General features: G+C 38.0%; 1 protein-coding gene across 1 annotated transcript in view; it reads right to left on the bottom strand.

Moving 5' to 3' along the window:
• Positions 1 to 12,188, bottom strand: part of CPED1 (cadherin like and PC-esterase domain containing 1) — a gene marked incomplete at both ends in the record, with an annotated part of 287,330 nt that overhangs the window by 23,586 nt on the left and 251,556 nt on the right. Inside the window, 2 exons of the mRNA XM_080701788.1 lie at positions 7 to 108; positions 363 to 583. Of these exons, the coding sequence (XP_080557914.1) occupies positions 7 to 108; positions 363 to 583 (323 nt within the window). The remainder of the gene's footprint in view (positions 1 to 6; positions 109 to 362; positions 584 to 12,188) is intronic.

Here is a 12,188-nt window from a genome sequence, read left to right as displayed (position 1 = left end):
ATTTACCTCTTCAAAACCTTGTGAATAATTTGCAGGTGATTGGAATTAAGCCACTGAACGCCGCCAACCACCAATACAGTCTGGCCAGTATTCTCTAAGGGACGTGATCTGAAATCCAGAAAGAAAAACAACACATGTTGCTTTAAAACAGATGGTAAACATTTTAACGGCATTGCCTCACATTTCACTGAACCATGTCTGGCTTCCTGATCACAGGACCTCCTTGTCATTTGCAACTCGTTTTCAGCCACATTACTGAGTATCTAAGCCTTTCAGCACATTTGATATACGGTGAGCAATTATGACGGTTAGTAAAACATCAGTATTGTGGCATTGTGCCATTCATAATAGTTCCATTGTACCTTTGCAAGAGATGTTCGAGTGCTTTCTCAAATGTTGGTCTCAATGAAGGGTTTATCCAAAACTGAGGATAGTAGGAGTAACTGATCAAAGTCTTTCCACCATTGACGTTGGGGTACAACTTAGTGCTATGCACCTTCTGCCACTCTTGCAGCGTTTCATTCAGCCTTTCAATCAGATAGTACATGATTCCTCTGTTGGTTGAATCTCCAATGAAAAGAATCTGTAAAGAAAATTGTATTTGTTTCCATGTTTGATGTTTACATGTTATGAGAGAGCCTAATATAACTGTTCTATGAATACTCATAAAATTACATGTCTAATTGAAGGACAGCCCTTCAGTCTTAGAAATAACATTCATCACATCTCCCCCCCAAACTGCTCATGTCCCTCTCTTCTAAATTACCAGCACTGACATCATCTCTTGGCCCACTAACTAATGCATAAAGCTTTTAACTCCATCCTATTTTCAATTTCTCTATCTCCTTTATGTTCATTACTCCCCCATCTAATCAGCTGACAAGTCTGATTGATTTAAAGAGGCATGAAATATTTTGGTGCTTTAGGAATGCTTAGGATTTTTTGGTTTTTTGTTCTATCGATGTGAAAACTGAGAATCCACAGAGGTAATTCTCATAGAGGTCATGCTATTACTTGAAAAAGAGCCACAGGACTAGAATCTGATTTTCTGAATGGCACTTCATATCCCAGGCTGCAAATCCCAGTACCATGTGCTCTGCAACACGGTGTTTCACCCCACTCCTCCTTCCCATTTCCACCAGCACTGTCTTCTTTAAGGACCTCGCTGCCTCAAGCTGCATCACTGTGATGCTCTCCTGACCGGTGGTCTTCTTTTTGGCACAGTGGCTGCCTTCATTCATTCAGTCCATAGTATTTCTGTGTTACATTCTTAAATTTTAACTCATCTTATGTGCATGCTCAAAAATTTTATTGGCTTCCCATTTCCTACTGAATCAAGTCTGAACTATTTAGGTTCGGCTAACATTTACTGAATTGCTATTGCATACCAGGCTCTACTAGGTAGAATTGTCCACAGATGAGGAATTTGAAGTTCAGGAAGACTGAGGTCATAAATCTAGTGGACAATGAACACAAGGCCTCAAACCCAGGTCCTTTGACTTCAAGTGCAGGGTCAATGGCCCATGCCCTCAATGCTTCCCTTCAAGTAAGCATGACAGACTCCTCCTTTTTCACTGGCCATGATTTGTATCCAACAACATCTGTTTTTTCTTGTGTTAATCAATCTTTTTTGAAATCTACTCCCTCTGCAATCCCACCTGTCAACTCCAAACCCAACATGAATGGCCCTTCTATCAACAGGTCTCCTCTAGCGCCCCTAGCCAGAATTACCTTCTCTGTTCTTTGTGGTTTTATTATTATTGTTGTTGTTATTGTTAATTATGGATGTTTATGTTTGTGTCTTTTTTTGTAGCTTATCAAGAAATGTTTGACACTGGGGTTAATTTCTAGTTTTGTTTTTTCTCTGTAATAACATATAGGGGCTTTAGAACTATTCAGTGAATTGGAAGTACAAGGGACTTTTGCCATAGACAGTCTCTTTGAATGTCTTTGAACGAGACTTAATTTATTCTTGAGAATCTTTTTTAGAATTCTTTTATTGGTCAGACATATGTTTTCTTCTGATTTTTTTTTTTTTTTTTTGTACTGGGAACAGAACCCAGAGGTGTTCTACCTCAAATTCACATTCCCGCCCCTTTTCATTTTTTGTTTTTCAAATAGTCTTGCTAATTCTGAGGGTCTCATTAAATTGCTGAGGCTGTCCTCAAACCTGCTATCTCCCTGCCTCAGCATCGCAAAAAGTGGGATTACAGGCCTGAGTGGCCACTCCTGGCTTTCTTCTGATTTTAACAGCAGGCTTCACCATCTTTTGGAGACATTTTTGCATTTGTCCATCCAGAAGGAATTAAGTGAGAAGCTGCAAAGGCTCTTAACCTTGCCACAGTAAGTGTCAAAAAAGCTGTGTGAACAAATCAGGGAGTTTGAAACCAGTTTTCCTTCAGATTCAATACTATTATGGTAAACCTGGTCAAAGTAAACTGAACAACTTGTAAAACCCCCACTAATCCTCTTAGTTGAGTTCTATTTGGGCAATAACATTTTATTGCAATAAAATAATTTGTGACATAAATATAATTTCTCCCTACTAGATTTGATTGTTTTCCTGGACTCCATTTCTGATTTATAAAGAGGAATTTTGAATCATCAGGAAACCTCTTAATTATTCGAGTACCATTGTACTAGTGTCAAGGGCTGCCCGAACGTTGTACCGCAGACTTAAATTTATTTTCTCACATATCTGGAAGCTGGAAATCTAAGATCAAGAAGTGGACAGGGCTGGTTTCTTCTGTGGCCTCTCTGGCTTGTATGGCCATCTTCCCTTGATCTTCCTATGTGTGAGTTGTATCATAACTTCCTTTTCTAGTCATTTTAAATTGGGTAGGATCCACCATTACAGCCTCATTTTAATCCATCAACTCTTTAAGGACCTTTAGCTCTAAATTCAGGCATTTTCTGGAGTCCTAGGGGTTATAAAGACCATCACACACACACACACACACACACACACACACACACACACACACACACACAAAATAACCTTCAAGATCTAGTTTTTAAACCAAATTGGCACTTAGGGTCTTTTCTCATCATCTTTTCTTTTTTCTTTTCTTTTTTATTATTTCTTTTTATTTATTTTTTATCTTTTCTTTTATTTCAGTATCATTATATAATTCCTGCTAGGTAGCCGGTATAGTGACTAGGTATTTGTACTGTGGACCACAAAGAGAAAGATTCTGAAGTTTAGAAAAATCACTGTAGCAACGACCCAACTCCAAGATCTCCAGTCTTTTCTTTATGGTTATGTCTGAAGATGCAGCCTACTGAAGCATGTCAGAAGCATAATGCACCGTTTCAGAATTCTGTGGACATATTCTTTATCAACTAGATGATCCTAAATAAATTATTTTTCCTCTGCAAGGGTTCATTTTTTTCTCTTTCTTTTTATGGTGCTAGGGACCGAACTCAGGTGTACTTTACATTTGAACTACACTCCCAGCCTTCTTTAATTAATTAATCAATTAGTTAATTTATTTTGTGGTACTAAGGATGGAACCCAGGGGAATTCTACCTTCAAGGTACACCCCCAGCCCTATTTTTTATTCTTTATTTTGACACAGGGTCTCATTAAGTTGCAGAGGGTCTCACTAAGTAGCTGAGGCTGGCTGCAAACCTGCTGTGATCCTCCTGTCTCATCCTCCCAAGTACTGGGTTAATAGGCATGTACCACCAGATCCAGCTCTATTTCATATTTTATTTGGAAAAAGGGTCTTGTTATTTCTTGTTATAGAGGTTCTCACTAAATTTCTAAGGCTTGCTTCAAACCTGTGTCCTTCCTGTCTCAGCCTCCCAAGTACTGGGATTATAGGCCTGTGCTATCACACCCAACTAAGGGCTCTTTTTCTTACATGTAAAACAGAGGAAAAAACAGCCCCACCTCATAAGACTTAAATAAGACTTCAAATACTTGTCCTATGACTGTACACAATAGAGGTAAGCTGGCATTAAGGCACAGGAGAGGCCAGCAGTATTTTTTTGGGAGTTTCTGAAGCACTTTGCAGTGCCTTATGAAGCACTTTAAATTTAGCAGCGCATTCTCTCTCTGCCCTACCAAGCCTGCTACCACTTTTCCCAGCAGGATTCGAAGGATTGTTACAGAAACCAAGGTCCTCCTTAGAGGACTGCGTGAGAGACTGCCATCTGGGACAAATCAACTCCCTCAGAGAAGGTCTAGGAGTCTCCATGCAGATTCATGAGAAGGGTTACCATCATCATTTGAAAAACAAATGGGGATTTGGCACTGAGGACTGAACCCAGGAGCATTCCATCTCGGAACTATACCACCTCCTTTTTTATTTTTTATTTTTAAATAGGGTCTCACTAAGTTGCTGAAGCTGGCCTTGAACCTATGATCCTGTTGTCTCAGCCTCCCAAATATTGGGGTTATAGGCATGTGCCAATGTGTCTAATCCAAACAAGTTCTATATCACAAATATCTAGACCACGGTTTTTAGTCTAATAGAGTGTTGGGAAGGCCAATCTCTTGAAGATAATTTCTTCCCATCGCTTTTCCACTCAGGAAAGATAGAAATGATAAAGAGAAAACTAAAATGAAAATGTAGTCGCAATTTTAAGACTGTGTCACAGGAGACCTACTATTTTGTGCAACTCATGTGTATTAACAATTTTAATAATAATAAAAAGAACAAGTGGTTGATTATATTAAGGCATGGTACACTTGAATCTTTTTATCTTTTAATAATAATATTGCAATATGAATATATTGTGATGAGAAAGATTTCATATTAACTTTTATAAAAAGCTGATTGCAGTTTAAAAATAAGGGTCGCATTTTACAAATGTGAATTTTTTGGATGTATGTTATTTTGAAATGAGGATAGCCCAACAATTTGTTCTTTTTTTAAATTTGTATTTTATAAGATAAAAAACAAAATAAAAGCAACAACATTAACAAAAATAAATCAATTTTGTTTAAAAACATTTTAAAAAGTCATATAAAATTTGGTATTAATAAAGTTAAATAGAGCCAGGCATGGTGGTGCATGCTTGTAATCCCAGCATTTGGGAGGCTGAGACAGGAGGGTTGTGGTTTGAGGACAGCCTCAGTTACTTAGTGAGCCCTTTGCAAGTCAGTGAGACCCTGTTTCAAAAAAAAGAATTAAAAATAGGGCTAAGGGTATCATTCAGAGGTAAAATACCCCTGGGTTTCATCCCCAGTGCCTCAAAAATAAATAAATAAATAAATAAATAAATAAATAAATAAATAAATAAATTTAAAAATAAAGTTAAATAAACTTCACTTCTACTTATGAAGAACAATGCCTTAAGAGTTTAATTAAGCATTGGTCCAATAAACTCATCACAGGAGTAATTGTCCTCATATTTTGGATTCCTGTAATGACTTTATTCTAAAGATTTCTATACAGCATCTCTTCCTAGTCCTGTTACTCAGTGAGGTGTGCCTGCCTCCATCTAGGTAGACTTTCTGGGCACTTGTGCTCTGGATGTGCTATGAGAGGCTGGATTTCAGCTTATCATCTGGAGACAAAGATGTCTTCATCTGTTCTATTTGCAGTGTAAGCCATAGGAAAGGATACGGGTTGACTGGTACTTTTCTCACTCTTTCACACTGTTGTGGACCAGAGGACTTAAACTCACATCATGTTCTAGGCTTTTTTTAAAGCTTGGAGCACGTGTGTGTGTGTGTGTGTGTGTGTGTGTGTGTGTGTGTGTGTTACTGGGGATGGAACCCAGTGTCCTTATTCCTTGGAGCTACACTCTCAGCCCTATTTTACTTTTTATTTTGAAATGGGGTATCACTACATTGCAGACTGCCTCACTAAGTTGCTGAAGCTAGCCTTGAACCTGTGATCCTCCTGTCTCAGCCTCCCAAGTACTGGATATTTTTTTAAATACTATTTTAGCTGAGTGTGGTGGCTCACATCTGTAATCTCAGTATTTGGGGGAGCTGGACAAGAGGATCACAGGTCAAGGCCAGCCTTAGCAACTTAGCCAAGCCCTCAGCAACTTAGTGACACCATGTTAAAAAAAAAAAACAGTCTGGACATGTAGCTTAGAAGTAAAATGTCCTGGGTTCAATACTCAGTACACACACACACACACACACACACACACACACACACACACACACACCGCTTATTTTATAAATTGTTTAACTATCTTTATTTTGATTTTTCAGTTTCTCAACACCACAGTTACTGTATTAGGGGGATAAGTGATAAGCTAAGTACTATTATAAATAGAGACAAAAATGTACAGTAGCTCAGCAAGGTGAATTTATGGGGTAGGGGCACAAATTCTTTCAGGGACCCAGGATGATCAGACCATTGCTCCTTAATTTATGGCCTCTAGGAGCTTCTTGAACCTTGGTACTGAGTAAAGGGAAGGATGAAAGAGTGGACCAGGGTTTCTCTGAACAAGCCCTGGAAGTTGGACATATCATTGAAGACCCTATTTGGGTTAGATTTCAGTCATGTGACCACATATATAACTTCAGGGGAGACTAAGAAATAATGTTAAACTGTGTGCCAGATAAAAGAGGAATGAGTTTGATGAAACACTTGGTCTCTACCACATTTGCCACATGCTAAATCTTCTTAGGGAGAACCTAGACATTTAAAGTCAGACTATTCTATCTGTGAATTGGCACAGATGGGAGTATATGAAAAGCTAAACTTATAATCTCTCCTTCCTCTTTTTCTTCATGCATAGGTCTTATCTTCAATGAGTACAGATATGGAAGCATTTCTTTGGATCAAGAAAACGTATATAGATGTCAACACTGGCAAAAATGCATTGCATCATCCAAGAGGAGGTGGATGGAAGCTCCATAGGAGTTAAGATAGGAGTGCAATAATACATAGAATGCCTGCTTCCCAAGGGGCCCTCACACTGTATCAAGAAGTAAGCGGGGAGAGGAGCAATCTATTCATCACATCTAGTTCAGGCCAGGCATAGTTCATTAAGAAAGCTCCCCAGTGCGTCTGAGGAGCCCCAAGATGGAAAAGGACAGGTCTCATAAGATAAATACTCATTTCTCAATGAGGCGAAGGATAGTTCCGCTGTAATGTGAAGCTGAGACTGATCAGCTGGCTAATGATAATTAGGACATGAAGAAAATCTAGCTCAGCAAAGAATCTCTTCCAGAGATGTGATCTGGTTATAATGAGTGTCTTCCAGTCAGGAATTCTAATTAAATTGGATATAGATGAGCAGTCAAATCAATGTTTGGGGTAAAAACAAATGTAAGATTAAGATTTAATTCCGGGCTGTACTCTCAGACCTATTTATTATTTATTTGGAAACAGGGTCTCACTAAGTTGCTGAGAGCCTCACTAAATAGCTTAGGCTGGCTTTGAACCTGTGCGATCCTCCTGTCTCAGACTCCCAAGCACAGGGATTACAAGCATGCACCAGCATGCCCGGCACAGCTCTTAAGCACACACAAATTCAGTAAAAAAGGAAAGACTGAAACTCTGTAATATCAGTTAGACGTAGTTCTTGCAACTGTTGAAACACAATGATTTGTCCATGTCATGGTTTCATCCAGATTTTCTATGCAGTCACTGAAGGTTGAGGGGACCCCCATGGGAAAGCATCCTTTCCTACTGAGCAGGAGGAGGTGTTCTCCTTTCCTGTTATACACCCCTGGTTATTGAAATTGATAGCAATGATGAATTATGTAGTCATGATGGAATTCACATATTACGCACAGTGTATTATTACAGATTAACCACACTTAAAAAAATTTAAACACCTTTTAAGTCCAAGACGCAACTTAACATTAAAACATTACTTAAAAATCTGAGTTACATTTCCTGTTTTAACAGCTGAGTCTAAGTACTTTCTGTAAATATTGTCTTTTCTATTTCCTTTTCTTAATTACACTCTTTTTCAGATATTTTATTACTTGTTTAAATTCTGCACCATTTTCAACTGACAAACAAAATAAGAGCTTGTTTCATTCAGTTGGGTTAGACACCTCGGGATTTTTTAGTTGTAAATTTGATTGTCATATTTCTAAACTATCCCTATATATTTCACACTGTGGTTATAAAGTCATGCTCTAATACATTTTTATCAATGTTTTATTCAGTTTATAAAGTAAGAAGTGGGTAACTCTTTAAAGAAGTGTGTGAAAGTATAACTGAAATCCTAGCTTTTTTCCTCAAATGAATTTGCTTTGATTCAACAAAATTACAAAATTCTTACACATTTATGAAAACCTAGATGAGATCAATTATATTTGAGTAAAGTTAAAAAGGGTCCCACCTTAACCTGCCCTCTATACACATGAGTCTGCTACAGAAATGAACTGTACACAGGCTCTCAGAAGAAAGTTTGTTTCATCTTTCCACCTGAAAGCTCCTTGGTTCTCTTTCCTTCAGTGAATCTTGTAGAAATAAAAGCAAATGACTGAGCTGTAGGAAGCCCTGTGCCGCTCACAGGCCATTAAGTGCAGAGAGGCTCCTAGTTAAAGTTCCTGGAAACCTGAACCCCTTTTCAAATCTCTACTCATCTGTGCCTGTCCCTTTCCCCGCAGGTGGGCTCATATTCACAAGTAGAATCTTGGCATTCGTCAATGTAAAACAGTAGGAAAAAGATGGAAAAGGTCATAATAACAACATGAGGAAATTCAACTGAGAGAAATGACTGCCTCGAGATTCTAAAGAAAGCAGGATACTATTTGAAGGCCGAAATTTCCAGTAATTCTTATTGGTCCCATCAGATTCTGTTGCTTTCTAATTTGACTCTTTAGAGAAAGATAACTCAGTTTAACATGTTCTCAAAACGAATGCTGCCAGATTGCCAGGCTTAGGAGTAAAAATCTGTTATTTATTTATTTATTTATTTATTTTTGGTAGGTAGTATAATAGGTTTGAATAAGTATAATACTTATTCATGGCAGGAGTGAAAATTCTGGATTCTCGTTAAAAATCTAAGTTTTTCATATTAATTGGAAGTCTTCAGGTTACTGGGGCTACCATGCCATTAGAAATTGTGAGGTACCTGAAATAGTGGGAACCTTAGAGCTACCTCTCGAGCCTTCTTCACTTGCATGGTCCTGCCCCTTTTTCAACCCTCCATCTTCCATTCCCTCCTTAAGAGGAATATTAATGAAAGCACTAGGCTGGAGAGATAGTATGTATGCTCTTGAGAAAAAGGAAGATCCCTATTTCTTCTAGACCAATTAAATTATTTCAAATTCATGCAATTCAAGGATCACCTCTAATTGCAGTCACTATGTTGCCCAGCCATTTTCTCTCTGGCTACTTTTCCAGTCCCTCCCTGTCTGGATCCAGTGACTGCCTCTGGGCTTTCCACTGGTGAAAGTATCATGCTATACTGCAATGATGACATCTCTCATTTGTCTCCTTCCACGAGGTCTTACTTCCAAAAAATGTTAAATGGAAAACCAATATGACATCACCAAAGTTTTATCAAGTATTTGAAACTATGTTAAATGATCAGGGATCTCTGTTCTGTGTTAATGTTATAGATAATTGACACTGCAGTATTTTAGATCCAGTGCAGCATAATTAATCTGATAAGTTTAATGAATAAAATTCTCACTTCATCTGGTGGGATAAGAATGGTGGTGGTTCAAGCTTCTTAATTGTCTATCGGAGGCTCTTCCTACGTCATTATTACTTGGTTGTTCGTGTGTGTGTGTGTGTGTGTGTGTGTGTGTGTGTGTGTGTATACCATGTAATAACTTTGTTTTTTTCTAGAATATGTGATGTAGCACAAGAGAGGCAAAAATTAGCAGCATAGAATGCAATTATGGAATAAGATATTTATATAGCTTTCTTGTATATTATTGTAATTGTTATTCTTTAACATCTATTTACCTTTAGAATGGCACAGTAGTAATAGGAAATTTGGGGTAGAATGAGAACTATTTTTCTTAGTAATGACAGATAAGAACTACAGCATCACTTGTTATATTTTTATTATTCTAATGAAAATAAAAAATATACCGGGAAAATCTTTGTTCCTGTATTCCAATTAAAAGTGGAGTTTTTTTTTAAAAAAATAAATGCTATATCATAGTAGCAAATGTTTACACAATCTTCTGTCATGAGGCTTATTAATATATGCACCTGACAACATATTGCCAACTTCTATGACTGAATTTTATAACATATCTTTCTGAGGATCTCTATCCTTTGTGTTGCCATTAGTTCTGTGCTAGTTTTGATTTATGCAACTTTTTAAATATATATTTTCATATTATTATCTATTTACTTATTTATTTGCTTGTTTATTATAGTGCTGGGGATCAAACCCAGAGCCTCATGCTAGTGCTAGACAAAAGCTCTACCTCTGAGCTGCACTCCCAGCCCTAAAATACAGACTTTTAGATTAATGAAACAATGTTAACATATTGTAAAAATGAAAATAATACAAAATACTTAAAAAGACCCCTTCACCAGCAATGCTGTATGACCTGAGCCAGCTCCATGGGCATGTGACCTGGATAGTTTCACAGGGGCCTGTGTTGGGAAGGGTGCTGTCTGTGTTTAGTTTATTTTATTGTTCTACTATTCTATTGGGATTCTTTTTTCTTTTTTTTTTTCTTTTTTTTTGCGGTACTGGGGATAGAACCCAGGGACATTCTACCTTCGAGTTACACCCCCAGCCTTATTTTTTATTCTTTATTTTGAAACAGGATCTTACTGAGTCGCAAAGAGCATCACTAAGTAGCTGAGGCTGTCCACGAACTGTGATCCTCCTGTTTCAGCCTCCCAAATGCTGGGATTACAAGCATGCACTGCCACGCCTGGCTCTATTATTTTGAACATGAGATCCTGTGTTTTTATTTTTCACCCTACCCGTTTCACTCCTCTCCACCTATATAATCACTCTTACTTATTATTTCCAGAAATCCTTGGTGCAGGCAAATGTATTTGTATGTGTGCATTAGTTTTTACATTGATGGGATTATTCTATATATAGTCTATACTTGTTTGGCTCCTCAAGATTGCACGTTGGAGTTTTCCACTAAGTAGCCTCAGTCTTCCTAGCATCCCTTTCCTTCATATCTTAGGCAGTCTCCAGACTACTATGGGATGATCTTTTTTAATTCTGGTTTTCTACTCCTTTGCTGAAAATGAATATGTTTCCCTATTGTGCATAAAGTCAACTAGCATCTTGGCAAATAAATCAGATGCTGTAGGACCATTGGCAGCTTTCTATAAAGTGTGAGTTTCTGAGCATGCAGGTCTGGAAGAGGACTCTGGACCAGTCAGGGCACTAAGTCTGGACAGTCAGGGTAATAAGCCGCCTCTGCCAAACAGCCAGCTAGCTGGTCCCCACCCATGTCACCTAATCTGAACATGGCTTGCTGTTATAAGACTTTGCAATAACCAACCTCTCTTGCTAACAGGTAGGATAACATGATCTCTCCTTTTCAGTATTATCTGGTGAAGTTGTAGATAATCTGCCTTGAAATTACTAGATGCAACATTATGGGCTGAATGTTTATTCCTCCTCCAAATTCACATATTTAAACAGTAACCTGCAATGTGATAGTATTAGGGGGTAGAAACTTTGGGAGGTAATTATGGGTCTTGATGGAAAAGCCTCCATAGTGAAATAAATTTGGAAGAAAAGGAACAGACTAGAGCTCTTTCTGTCTTCCTGTCACATGAGGACACAACCAGAAGCTAGGAAGCGGGCCCTCACCAGAGCCTGGTACTGTGGGAAACAAATGTCTGTTGCTTAAGCCATCAGTCTATGGTATTTTTTATAACAGCCTATCTAAGACAGACAGGGAAGAAGGCCTTTAGTTTTTTACAAAGTTGATTAACCCACAGTAAAACATTAGATTATATTTACTTATTATTTTGCAGATGAGAAAAATAAGCCTGAGAAGCAAGGCATGTCATGTCCAAAGTCAAGAAATTTGGTGGTGAATTTAACATCTACTGCTTTTCAGGTTAATAGACACTGACATCTTCTTGGAATTTTCCTGAATACTCTAAATTCTGAGGTCAGAATGGTATTTGGAGTTTAGAGACATCTGGCTGGTGTGGCAATAGCTATTGTCCTTGCTCTCCGTGCTTCGTTTCTAAGACTCAGAGGGTGGATTGTCAAGTTGGTGGCTAAAAATGTCACCAACTACTCATGCTTTTAGCCACAACATGGAAAATCCACCCTCCAGATCTTAGAAAACAATTGAGTTA

Source organism: Muscardinus avellanarius, assembly GCF_963383645.1.
Source record: "Muscardinus avellanarius genome assembly, chromosome: 9".
NCBI lineage: Eukaryota > Metazoa > Chordata > Mammalia > Rodentia > Gliridae > Muscardinus > Muscardinus avellanarius.
The sequence above is the reverse complement of the archived record's forward strand: the minus strand, read 5'-3'. Positions and strand labels throughout refer to the sequence as shown.